Here is a 12,600-nt window from a genome sequence, read left to right as displayed (position 1 = left end):
TTGCTGTTGCAAATCAGCGGTTTGATCTTTGAAGTTGAAGATTCTGAGATTTAGATTCTAGTTAAAATAAGTTACTTTTATATGGATTTGAATAGGAGACAGTGGATGCCAGTGTACTTTGGTAGCCAGGGTTCAATTAACCACACCTGTCTGGAATGATCGATCTGTGTCTGTTCAAGACTACATCTCATTTTCATGCATGTCACACATACCTTTCTCATCTCATTGAGGCATGGGGTTGCTTATTGTTCTCAAGTTTGCAAACAGATTGCAAAGTAAACAGTAGGAGTAGAAAATAAAAATAAAATTAGTAAAATATTAGAATAAGTTTAAATTTAAAAAAAAATTGTGAAATATTTTTTTTATAAAATAATTTAGGCTAAATTATTACTACCTTTTAATATATTACACAGTGAAGTTAAGCGCCATATATATTTATATAAAAAAAAAAGTGGATTTAATTTCTTAAACAGATATTAACATTTAACTCAACAATTTAATTTCTATTGCCTGTTTCCATGTATTGAAAATTTATCAAAATTTTTATGTTCTACTAGACCTACATATAACAAAGATTTGATTTTAATGAATTTGTTAATTTAGTAAAAAAAAAACTATATTATCAGTTACTTGAAAACCCTCTTTAATTTTTTTTTCTCAAATTTCAATAATAGGAGTAGAATTTCAGTGTTTATTCTAAAATTACGTCTGATGAAATCCATATTTGTTTGTAAATTTACCATACCTGCCAGTAAACTAGACAATCTCAAGTTCCATTCAAAAGTATATTCTATATTGGTGATCGGCAACTTTGTGACATATTTTTGAATTAGATACCATGTTATTGTAGTCATAAGCTTTTATTTGTATCAGTAAATGATTGTTTAAGCAAAGTAGAAAGACTTGAAAAATTACAAGTTCTCTTTAAAAATCCAGTATGGACACATTCATCTTGATTTATCTAAGGCTTATATAAAAAAAAAAAAATGAGTATTTTATGGACAATTGATATGAAAGTACCATTAAAGCTTGCAAAATACACTGACTTTCAAGTGTAATTGAATGTTGTGAGTCACATTTGGTGCCAAATAAGAGATTCTTTATAGTAAAAGCTTTATTTACTGAAGTGAGTTAATGAAAATTGTAAAAAACAACTTAGTCAAAGCTAAAGTTTTATATATATATACAATTTTTTTTTAATTGCCTAATATCAAAACTTATATGACATTTTGACAAATGAAAAAGGTGTCTTTTTTTATGAAGGTGATTCCATATGTTCAATTGGTGGATTGTAAATAACAGATTTAGCATTTTAGAAGTCTGGTTGTTGTATACTGTGCAGTGTGTAGAACTTGAGTGATACAGCATACTGTAGCTAATGAAAAATAAAGTACTTACAAGGTAATACTGTCACTTGTTTTCCTCTCTTACTGTAATGGATCAAGTAAGTGGTTAATGTCACTATCGGTTAGCTTGTTCTGTAATTTTTTATATTTCTTAAAGGACAATACCCATGTTTTACTTGTAACTGTAGTAGTTTTTACTTATATTTGATAATGCAGGTGGACAGGTTTTTTTCTTGTAAAATTGATTTTATTTGTGATCTGTTTTGAGTAGTATCTAGGAACATCAGGCATTTGCACAATCAATTTTAAAAGTTGTAACCCACACTTCCAATTTTGTCTTGCATCAGGGTTATGAATTAATTATAGATTTTTTTTAAAATGTTCATGCTTCATTGAGTTTCTTAAGTTGTGATGTTTTGGATTTAAACATTGGATGTTTTTTGGTTCTGTACCATTCTCTGTCCCATTTAACTCCATCCTCCCATGGTATCGGTCAACTGCTAATCCTTCTCCTTCTCTTCTATTTTCTCCTTTAATTTTTATTTCAGTCTTGATTCTTTATAATAGCCATCTAAATACATGCTCGATCTCTTGTTATTTTCCTTAGTTTTTGTTTGACATCTTTCTTTTGCTGTCATTTGAAGTGATTTTGTTTTCTTCACTCTTTTAGGCTACTGCGTTTTTATTTTTCTCATTTTCTTTAAACCCATGTGTCATAGTTTTATTACTAGTTTAATTTATTTTATGGTGGTCTATATATGTGCCAGTCTATGATGATCTCTTTGATGCCACACGAAACCATAAGATTTACATGTATATTATTATTATAGGAAAGTATATTATTTTTTTGAAACAAATATTACCTTTGTACTGACAAAAATCTTTATACTGGAACTTTTATGCATTTATTGTTAGACTGAAGTTTATTAAAGATTATTAGTTACTTATATATTTTATTATGTATTTTTATAATTATTTTCTGTTTCATATGTTTTATTGGAGGATTATTATTATTATTATTTCAGGTTACACCTGTTGACAACTGATGGATACCGATATGGGTGAAACTGGGGAGGGGGCAGATGAAATTAAACATGCAAATTCTGATCTAGGTGAGTCTTAATAAATAAAAATGAATTTAGTTTTTTCTCTGCACTATCTTTTTTTTAATTTTTTTATACAAATTTTGTTTACCCCAATATCTTGTTAATTTTTAATTTTAGTTTTTATTCAAAGATTGCTTCAAAATTTTGATTTTGAAAAGGTTGCAAACATATTTATCTTCTTTACAGTTGAGGTATGACTTACTATTAAGCGTTTGTTTTTATTTCCAAATTATTGAATCGGAAATGATGTGTTTTAATAACCTTCATAATGAATTTTCATGGCTTTTGGTTGTAACGTCTATATTTTTAACTTAGGTAATTCTTAGCAGTTACTTGGATCAACTTAAAATTTTTTCATACTTTAATATACCATAATAGGTATGATTAGGAATACTAAAGATCTGAATGTTTGGAGAGCCGGTGACCTGTGCAACATCAAAGTCCATGCCATGTCATCAGTACCCTAGTCAATTAGCTGTCAATTTTGTGTGTTATCAAGGCCTGTTTAGTTGGTAATCTGTTCTGCGGAGAGAGTTAGAGTTTTGGAAAGAGAGGAGTGACCATAGACTAAGCTTAAAAGTCATCAGAATCATACTCTGAGTCAGGCGTTAAAAATAACTGAGATGGTTCTCTTTGTAACGTAATTAATCCTCAAACACATGATAATAGCATGGAACATGTGGTGTAGTCTTTTTTTTGTAGTGACTATAATTCCATTTAAAAATAAATTCCTTAACCTTACTCTAATTCCACCCTTAAACGTAACTTCTTTGTATAGAATGGATTAGCATCTGAAAAGGTTTTGATAACTCACAAAACTAATTGATTTACAAATTGACTATAGTACTGATAATATGGTACGAACTTTCATCTTGCACAGGTTACCCGGTGTCCAAATTTACTTTCCAAAATTTTGATCTTGTGTTTTCCTGATCATAAGCATATCTACCATGGTATATTGTATGAAAAAAATTTTAAGTGGATTAAATAATTGCTCAGAATTAATTAACTTAAAATAAGTTGTGATGATTAGTATGTAATAGGAACATGTGCCTACTCATTGAATTGTTGATCTTAGTTCATTCAAATTCATTTATTGCAGTGGTTAGTCATTTTCTTTTGAATTTAATTTTTTTATAATGAAGTAAGTATACTTTAAATATTATCTTGGGGGGGGGGGCAATAATTGCTCATATGACTACATATTCTGTATTGCTTGTGTATTTTTATCATTAATAGACTTAATCTGCATATGCACTGTTTGGTAGAGAATCAAAGACTCCACAAAAAAATCAATGCACCAAACAAAGTTCCTATTTGGTTTGATGATACCATGTGCAGTCTATTCAAATCATTTCAATGTGTCAGCAACAGGCTTGACAAGGCTTGACAATGTATGATGTTACATGTTTTTTTTTTTCAATTTTGTGCTTTGCCCTTTTCTTTAAAGGTTAGAAATTATTCTGTGATTTACATTAGTTGAAATTTCTTAATTTATATACTTCATGTAATTCAATGGAAAATTTGTAATTAGTTAATTAAAAATTATTTTTAAAAAATCTCTTAGGTTTTTCAAACTTTTCCTGGTGTTTACAGTTAGTGTGTGTTAATCATTGGTTTTATGCAGTCTGAATAAAATGTTTGTTTGCCATACAAGAGAAGTGTGTTTAACCTTATATCTGTATTTATTTTTTACCACATTATTGTTAGTCGCTGATAATCATTTTTAGACATGGAAATTCATTTTATTTAGTTAGGTGTTGAATTTATTTTTCTGGAGCCTAACCAGTCCATGATAATCTGGGAAATAATTGTTTAATATGGTAATTTGCTGGAATCTTATATCGAATGTAGGATAGAGCTATGCTATGCAAGGGGTTTCTTTTATTTGTATTAGATTTTGTTTTATATTAAACCTTTTACATCAAAACAATAAAATTTAACAATTTAAATATAGCAAGAAAGAATCTATACTCTGCTACAGTACAGCTACTCAAATACTGTTTATACAAAACTTATGCATATAAAATACTAAAAACAAAACTGCTTGTTGGACCAGTTTAATTTATCTAATTAAAGTAAGTGCAAGCTGATTACTAGTTCCAATTACTTTTTTTTTATGGATTAGAGGGGTGTTTTGGCAGTTGTAATAATAATGTTAATGATTGATTGTAATTAAAATCCACAACCTTCCAGGTAAAACAGGAATAATGGAGATGCCTGCACTGTGTTGTGATGTTGGCCAGCAATCTTTTTCTGTAAAGAATGCAGAAAAGATTGTATCAAGGTTAATTCTTCTACATAAGATTCTTTAGAAATAGATGTAATTTGGTGTACAGACATGTACTTAAAAGTTCTGCGAATTCTTTTGACATACTTGACAAAGTTAAGCCATTTATTTAAAGAAGTAAATTTATGACTTATATCATTAGCATAAAATACTACCCCTTTTTTTAAATTTCTTATACTTTTCTGAAGGTTCTCACTTGTCATTTATAATTTAATTATTTATTAAGATATATATATATATATTATTTTAAATACTGTGTATTAGTAGTGGTACATTAAATTTTATTTATTCTTTTAATGAATTTAGAAACTGTACTTTATTTGTTTTAAAAATTATGTTACATTGTGTATTGTAAAATTAAAATTTGTTTTGGTGGTCTTATGCAAGTTACTTACATGGGCAGATAGTCTCAGCTTACAGCAGAGTTTGTTATTGCCGTTTTGCAGGCTGATAGGAGACTGCTACTTTAAATCCTAAATGACAGTTCCTAACTTGGTTCCATTTTGTAGTAAACTTTAAAGATTTTCAAGTAATTCAAGTTACTTATTTAAACAGTTCCAGCAGTGGCAGTAGCTGAGTGGTGAGCATTCCAGTCTCATTCTCAAGAGGTCTCGAGTTTAAATCTGTCATTTTTTTTTAAACTACCTTTTTTCTTTCATATATATTAACAAATATGATTTTTTATTATATAATATTTATAAGAATCTGGAGAAAAAAATTTGAATTTCATATTTGTCGATTATTTCATTCGAATATAACAATTATTAACTAAAAATCTTCATGAACAGTGGGAGTAGGGATTAAACAGGAATTGAAGGATTAACAAATAGACAAAATACATTAAAATAAATAAATTTATTTATTTTAATTTTCTCAGGTTTATAAAACAAATTTTTTTGTTAGGTTAATAATTAATTGTTAAGTTCAAATAAAATAATAATTAGCAAATATTAAATTCATAGTTTTTCCCGGGTTATTATAAATGCTATGTGGTGAAGACTCTAACTAGTAAAATGGACAGAAGAAATCTGGGTGCGGTCCAAGAAAATATAGGAAATATAAAAAAGAATGAATAAAGAAATGATGAATGATATTGGCATGGTCTCCAGTAGGCTGCTTCAAAATTAACAAAATAAAATAATCTATGTTAGGATATTTGTAAGAAAAAAATAACAGTAAAAAACAAAATGAACTGAGACTTGAACCGAGTACCTCTTGATTACTTGTCACTTGGAGTACCATTGCTGGGTATACAAAATAAGGCACTAAAACTACTCTAAAAAAACTTAAACTTTGTCTGTAAATGGGTTTTTCCCCTGTTTAGCGTCTGGGAATCACTGTAAGGTGTTACTTATGAGGATGATATGTAATGAGTGTAAATGAAGTGTAGTCTTGTACAGTCTTGGTGTGTGGTTAATTGAAACCCAATGGCCAAAGAACACTGGTATCCATGACCTAGATTCAAATCCGTATAAAAGTAACTGCCTTTACTAGGATTTGAACGTTGGAACTCTTGACTTTGAAATCAGCTGATTTACGAAGACACATTCACCACTAGACCAACCCTGTGGGTGTTTAAATGGGTTTACTCCAAACAAATTTATTCCAAACTGAGAACTGTTATCTTGGATTTAAAGTAGGGGAATCCCCCCTCTCTTACCATTCTGTTTAAAGGCATCAGTAAAAATCATTGTAAGCCTACCACCTATCCTTGTTAGTATAATTGGTATCAGTCAACTAATTTTAAAAAGTAATGCCTTAATTTTGTTTTACAACATATAAGTAAATTATTTAATAAATATTAACCCTGGAAGGTATTGATTTTTGAGCAGATATGGCTTTTTTCCAAATAAAACTATCAAAGAATTGACACTTTCATATGTCTAATAATTCCATAGCTTTGAAGCACATTGATGAGTTGTAGCGTATTCTGTTATTTTTAATCTCAATTGAACTCACTTTTATCAATATATCAGTACTTTTTTATCTATCTGTCTGTGATGATGTTTTGAAAATGTTAATGTAACAGTTGTTATTACAAATTAACCTTAATTTTGTGAAACTAATAATTTACATTGTTAGACATTAATGAAGGTGGTAATTACAATGAGTTAAATAAATTAATTACTTTTGAACACATTTCAGATTATTTGCAAGTAACAGGAAGATTTTTATACCATATAATAGTAATTGTGATAAAAAAAATCAGAACATAAAGACAAGTAAATAAAGACTGTTTGGTGTTACTAACCACCACATAGCTCTCTTTCTGTTATAAATTATTATTCTTTTTTACATACTATATTCTGAAATTTTAGGAAATAATCATGAAAATATGTTGTACAAAATCTTCACAATTTTATTGGTTGTTAAAAATTTTCAATTTGATTCTTAAAACATAATTTTTACTAAATGTTACGTTTATATATTTATTAATCAGTAATAATTAATGAAATTTACTTTTAAAGTTATGAAGATTTACATTTTCTATCCAAAATAAATAATTTTAATTAAAAAGATTCTCTACAAAATTGAACAAAATAGGCTTCCTGGTAAAAAAACTTTATGATTAGTGCTTTAAGGATTAAATAAATAAAATAAATTGCTTAATAAATAATTAATGCCCTTTATTTATCACTATTATTTTAGTTGCCTGTGTTGTTCACTAACAATAAAATTACATGTAGTAAAACAATCATGTCGATCTGTCAAGAACATTACATTAGCTTGAGCTCTGAACCCTACGTGGTTTTAAGTTCAAATTAAATAATGTTTATAATTACAAAATATCTTGCTGATGAATTTTTCTTAACCTTGATTAAGATGAAGGGTACAACAAAATTATCAGCACATAGCAGATAAAAGATTAATTGTTAGGGTTTAATTCTTATTGTATTATTGTATTCTAGATGTACACTGGGATCTCCTTTTCTCTTCTTGCCCAAAAAAAGAATTACATTTGCTTGTTTATTATGGACAAAAATTAAAGACAGTTTTTGTGATGATTATCTTTATAAGAAACATTTTTTGTTTAATTTTCAACAAAACATTCTTTCTGATGTAAAATATTGTCTTTTCTTTCATTATTTACTTATCGGAATGAATTTTAGTAAGTCATTTTGAGGTAAACATTATGACATTATTTTCAGTTTTTATTATATGGGATAAGATTGAACTTTTGAATGGAGGCCAAGACCTATGTTGGGAAAAGCATTAAATTTTTTATTAGCTCAAGATGTAATTTATAAAAATATTGTTAAAAGTAGAGACAATCTTTTTGTAGAAGAAATTTTACTGAATTTTGACCAGCTATCTATTTAATGCAATGACTTATTAAAATTTGTATTTTAAATTTATTTTGGGTCAATTCTTCCACTAAGGATACAGTTAAAAGAGAAATATAAAATGCAGTTTTTAAAAATTAAATAAATATTTAACTTGCGCTATTCAATTGTGAAATAATTATTTTGGAGTGTTGGTTGGGACCTGGCATCCTAAGAATGCTGTACATTAGAATTTTCCTGATGTATTTCAATTAAACATACATCCATTTATGTAAACTTAATGAAAATAGAATGAGTATAAAATTCACTGCAAGTGGCAGTCATTTTTGTTTCAAAAATTGATTTTTTAAATACATTAGTTTCTTCACTGTAAAATAGTTTAATGGAGTTGTCAATGTTGATAACTTTTGTTTATTAATTAAGTAGTTTGGTCCTATTGTGTAATATTAAAAGCATCAGAAAAGTTATTTTAGTGACTTAGAAGAGAAACTGAGCAGTCAAAACAAATGACTATCAGTAAGGTACACTTTGCATGATCTGTTGTCATAGCAACAAGGTGCCAATAAATTCAATATTGAATTATGAGCAAGTACTGAAATAATAAAGCAACTGATTATGTTAAACTGTTAATTTATATTGTCAGATTGTTAAAATATGTTGGCTCTTTTTGATGTACTAAAAGTATTGCCACATTTACATGTCATTATTGTATCCTGAATTTTCTATGATAAAATTGGGTAAACAAATGGGTTTTTGTTGACTTTTAAATATTAATATTCTGTGCTGTTTTATCATATTGGTTTCCTAAAAATTAATAACAATGATGATTATTTAATTACTTTTTGTCGTTGCTGCTGGATGGATAATCAATTTAATTTTATATCATTTTTACAGTACAGGAATGTTGCAGCTTGGAACTGGTGCTTTATTATTAAACAAAAATAAAAGTAAATGATATCAAACTATCTAGCCATTAAATTGTTCAGTATTCTATTAATTTGTTCCATTGTTAACATACTCTGAAAAATAATTGTTATTTATCTGTTTTTTTCTAATCAGGTGGTGCTAAGTTGAATGGTGACATGAATGGTGCTTATGAAGATGAGCCGATGGATGTTTCTGAATCAAGCAGTGATCAACAGCAATTGCAAAACACTGTGAAGAAAATTAGTAGCGTTGTGAGCAGCTGCAACAGTGATAAAACTATCAGTGACAGTGATGGAGGCAGTATAAAGGGCAACGAGTGTAGTATAGAGGCCAGCAAGGATGTGCCTAACAGTGAAGTGCCTAATAATGAACAACAGGAAGTCGATGAACCTATTTCTAGTAACGGGTACAGCCATGATAATGATAATTTAAATAATGATGAAGTGTGCGATGGTGATAATAATCGGGTGAGTGAAAAAATGGATTGTGATGATGGTGATGATACTGTTGATAATAATAGTGAAGACAAAGGGGATTTTGAGGTGGGGGGAGACACAGTTGTTGTTAGTGATGTAGAAAATAATGGTGTAATTGATGTTAAAGGACAGGATGGTATTATTAGTAATAGCATAGATAGGTCTAGTGTTACTATTACAGAAATACGTTGTAAAGAATTGGATTCCAATAATAAAACTGCTGTTCAGGAAACTGCAACAGATTTGAAAATGAAAATCAATGAAACCAAGGGAGAAATACATGATAATTCTAAGCATGATGATTCTGTTGCCACTGTCACGAAAGATGCTGAACGATCTGCAAAACCTAAAGAAGTCGGTGATAAATCAATGTCGATATGTAATGAGACTAAAGGTGATGATGAAGATGATGACGACGATGACGAGGATGATGATGATGATGATGATGATGTTAGTAGTGAAAAAGATGATGTAAATAAGGATGGAATAAATTCAGAGAAATCAGGAACTACTGTTATAGATATTGATATTACACCTGAAAAGGTTAAAAAATCAAGGAAGATTGTTACTCCTGTAAATATTGTACCTAGGCGGAGTTCAAGAAATTTGAATAAACAGAAAAGTTACATTGAAAAAGATGAAAGGGATGTACCATTTGAAGATGATGAAGAAGAAGAGGGAAATAAAGTTGAAGATCCAGACATTGAAGAGATACAACCACAGGATCCATTAGCCGATTTACCTAGTGATAAGTCATCTTCATCTAGATCTTCCAAGAAGACCACAATAGTTGTAAATGATACAAAACGTTTGGCTGAAATCGCTGCTGGAAGTAAATCTTCAAAAGGTGGTAAAAAAGAACCAACTTTAGTCATAATCGATACAAATTCAATACTTTCAGGCAGGGGTCCTGTACCATTATCATCGCATTCACCGACAATAAATCAAGGTGCGACTTCGATAGTTCCTTCAAATGCAGGTCCTTCAAGAAATCAGAATCAGGGTTATTCTGTTTTACCGATTACATTACCAGCTCAGGGAATGTACCCGAGTCCTCCTAATATGAGGACTTCACAGACATCAATTAAACCCATATCTGTACCGCCACAATCCACTACTGTTACTCCTGTTCCTCAAAAACCTCCAGTTGTACTTCCATCACTGACTGATGATATGTATGTTGTTGAAGCACCTTCCTTTATTGTACCTTATGTTTATGAAAAACCACCGATAAAACCTCTTAAAGAATATGTGGATAAATTAGAGTTGGCTGTGAAAGAACTGAAATTGCAGTTAGAAAAAGAAAGGAAAGAAAAAGAGGAAAAAGAAAAGGAAGAAAAAGTAAAGCAAGAAAAGGAGGAAAAAGATAAGCAAGAAAAAGATGAACAGGATGAACAAATTGAAACTGATAAAGAAAAAAGTGCTGAATCTGATGAAGACGGTGAAGATAAAAAAGAAAGTGAAAATACAGAGAAAAGTGAGGAAAACATTTCTGATGAAAAAATGGATGTTGATGAAATAGAAAAAGATAAGGAAGATAAAGATAAAATTAAAGAAGATAAAAATGATGAGGACAAAGCAAAAAACAAAGTGGATACTGAAGATAAACCTAAAGATCTTACTAAAGATAAAGGTGATAAACCTACAGTTGATAGTGCAGAATCTACTACTCAAGATGGTGAGAATGTTGAAGTTGTAGGCGAGAAGAAGAAACAAGGCAATTCGTATTTTGATAATGCTCTTGGCAAATTTTTCATGCAAATAGGTATTAATCTGGTACAAGAGCATGTACAAACTGATTTATTACGATCTCAAAAGAGAAAAAGGGACAGAGAAGGAAGCAAGTGTGCACCAGATGTACATATAGCTATTAACTCCTTGATGCGAACATTAGAATTTAGTAAGGAAAATAATGAACCTTTTAAAATGGAATTAAAAAAATGTGAATTTTGCAGTTTTAAAACTGAATCACAGTTAGTTATGGCACATCATCTAGAAACTCCACATATGCGTAATTATGTGTATCGTTGCAATTTCTGTACATTAGAAGTTCGAAGTCCTCATGATATATTATTTCATATGGAGGCAGAACACAATGTAAGAGGAAGATTAGAACGTGCACCAGCATTTCATCAGTGTCCTAGTTGTCCGTTTGAAGATAACCAAAAAGGAAAACTTACGAGGCATTTGCTGTCTTGTGCCAAAAAATATAGACCAGAAAGAAATCAGGTAACGTTTATAACTTTTTGTTTGATTATATAATTAACCATTTTGTTATGCAAAATTTTAGTACATTGTCTTATGCAGGTTAACGTTCAAAGACCTAATAATGCCAAAAGGAATGTTATGTTGATGCATTTGCTATTATACAAACATTTTCAGATTTATTTTATTCCAATGTTCATGAAAATATCTATCAAAGCATTCATATCAATAAACCAAGTCTTTTTATACCCTGTAAAAAGCAATTGAAAAGTAGGAGATATATATATACATTTCCAATATATATATTATCATTAGAGTATGAAGAGTTAATTTAGATGATATCAAAAAACCTACCGGGTTGGTCTAGTTGTGAATGCGGCTTCCCAAATCAACTGATTTGCTAGAGTTCCAGTGTTCAAGTCCTAATAAAGTCAGTTATTTTTACACAGATTTGAATACTAGATCGTGGATACCAGTGTTCTTTGGTGGTTGGGTTTCAATTAACCACACATCTCAGGAATGGTCGAACTGAGACTGTACAAGACTACACTTCATTCACATTCATACATATCAACCTCATTCATCCTCTGAAGTGTTATCTGAGAGGTAATTACCGGAGGCTAAACAGGAAAAAGAAAAAAGATTATATCAAAAAAGTAAAATAAAATTATATTACTTTGAAATTAAATTAATAAATAGTTTACATTATGTTGTCTGTGTGAATTTTTTGGTCGTGTGTTTTCTGCATTGGTTTGTTGGTCAAGAACTTTTCATTTCAGTTTGTGTTCTACAATTCACAGTATTTTGAATGTAATCTGTAAATTTCTTTAAGGTAGAATTTCACTTAACGGAAACAGTTTTTCCAATTGAATTAGTCGTAGATAATATTATTTTTATTATTTAGCGTTACTGGGCCAGTTATAGTAGAATATGTTAATATTTTACGAAAAATGAAACTGCTGAGCA

The 12,600-nt window shown here is 29.5% G+C and overlaps 1 protein-coding gene across 8 annotated transcripts in view; it reads left to right on the top strand.

The window, feature by feature from the left end:
* The window catches only part of MEP-1 (zinc finger protein MEP-1), a 195,546-nt gene that overhangs the window by 126,055 nt on the left and 56,891 nt on the right, over positions 1 to 12,600 (top strand). For all 8 annotated transcript variants that reach the window (XM_075373124.1, XM_075373125.1, XM_075373128.1 and 5 more), the window contains 2 exons: positions 2,372 to 2,458; positions 9,086 to 11,658. In XM_075373124.1, coding sequence (XP_075229239.1) covers positions 2,392 to 2,458; positions 9,086 to 11,658 — 2,640 coding nt within the window. In that variant the 5' untranslated portion in view covers positions 2,372 to 2,391. The remainder of the gene's footprint in view (positions 1 to 2,371; positions 2,459 to 9,085; positions 11,659 to 12,600) is intronic.

The sequence above is a fragment of the Lycorma delicatula genome, chromosome 8, assembly GCF_047948215.1.
Source record: "Lycorma delicatula isolate Av1 chromosome 8, ASM4794821v1, whole genome shotgun sequence".
In the NCBI taxonomy this organism is placed as follows: domain Eukaryota; kingdom Metazoa; phylum Arthropoda; class Insecta; order Hemiptera; family Fulgoridae; genus Lycorma; species Lycorma delicatula.
This window is presented reverse-complemented; position numbering and strand designations above follow the sequence as displayed.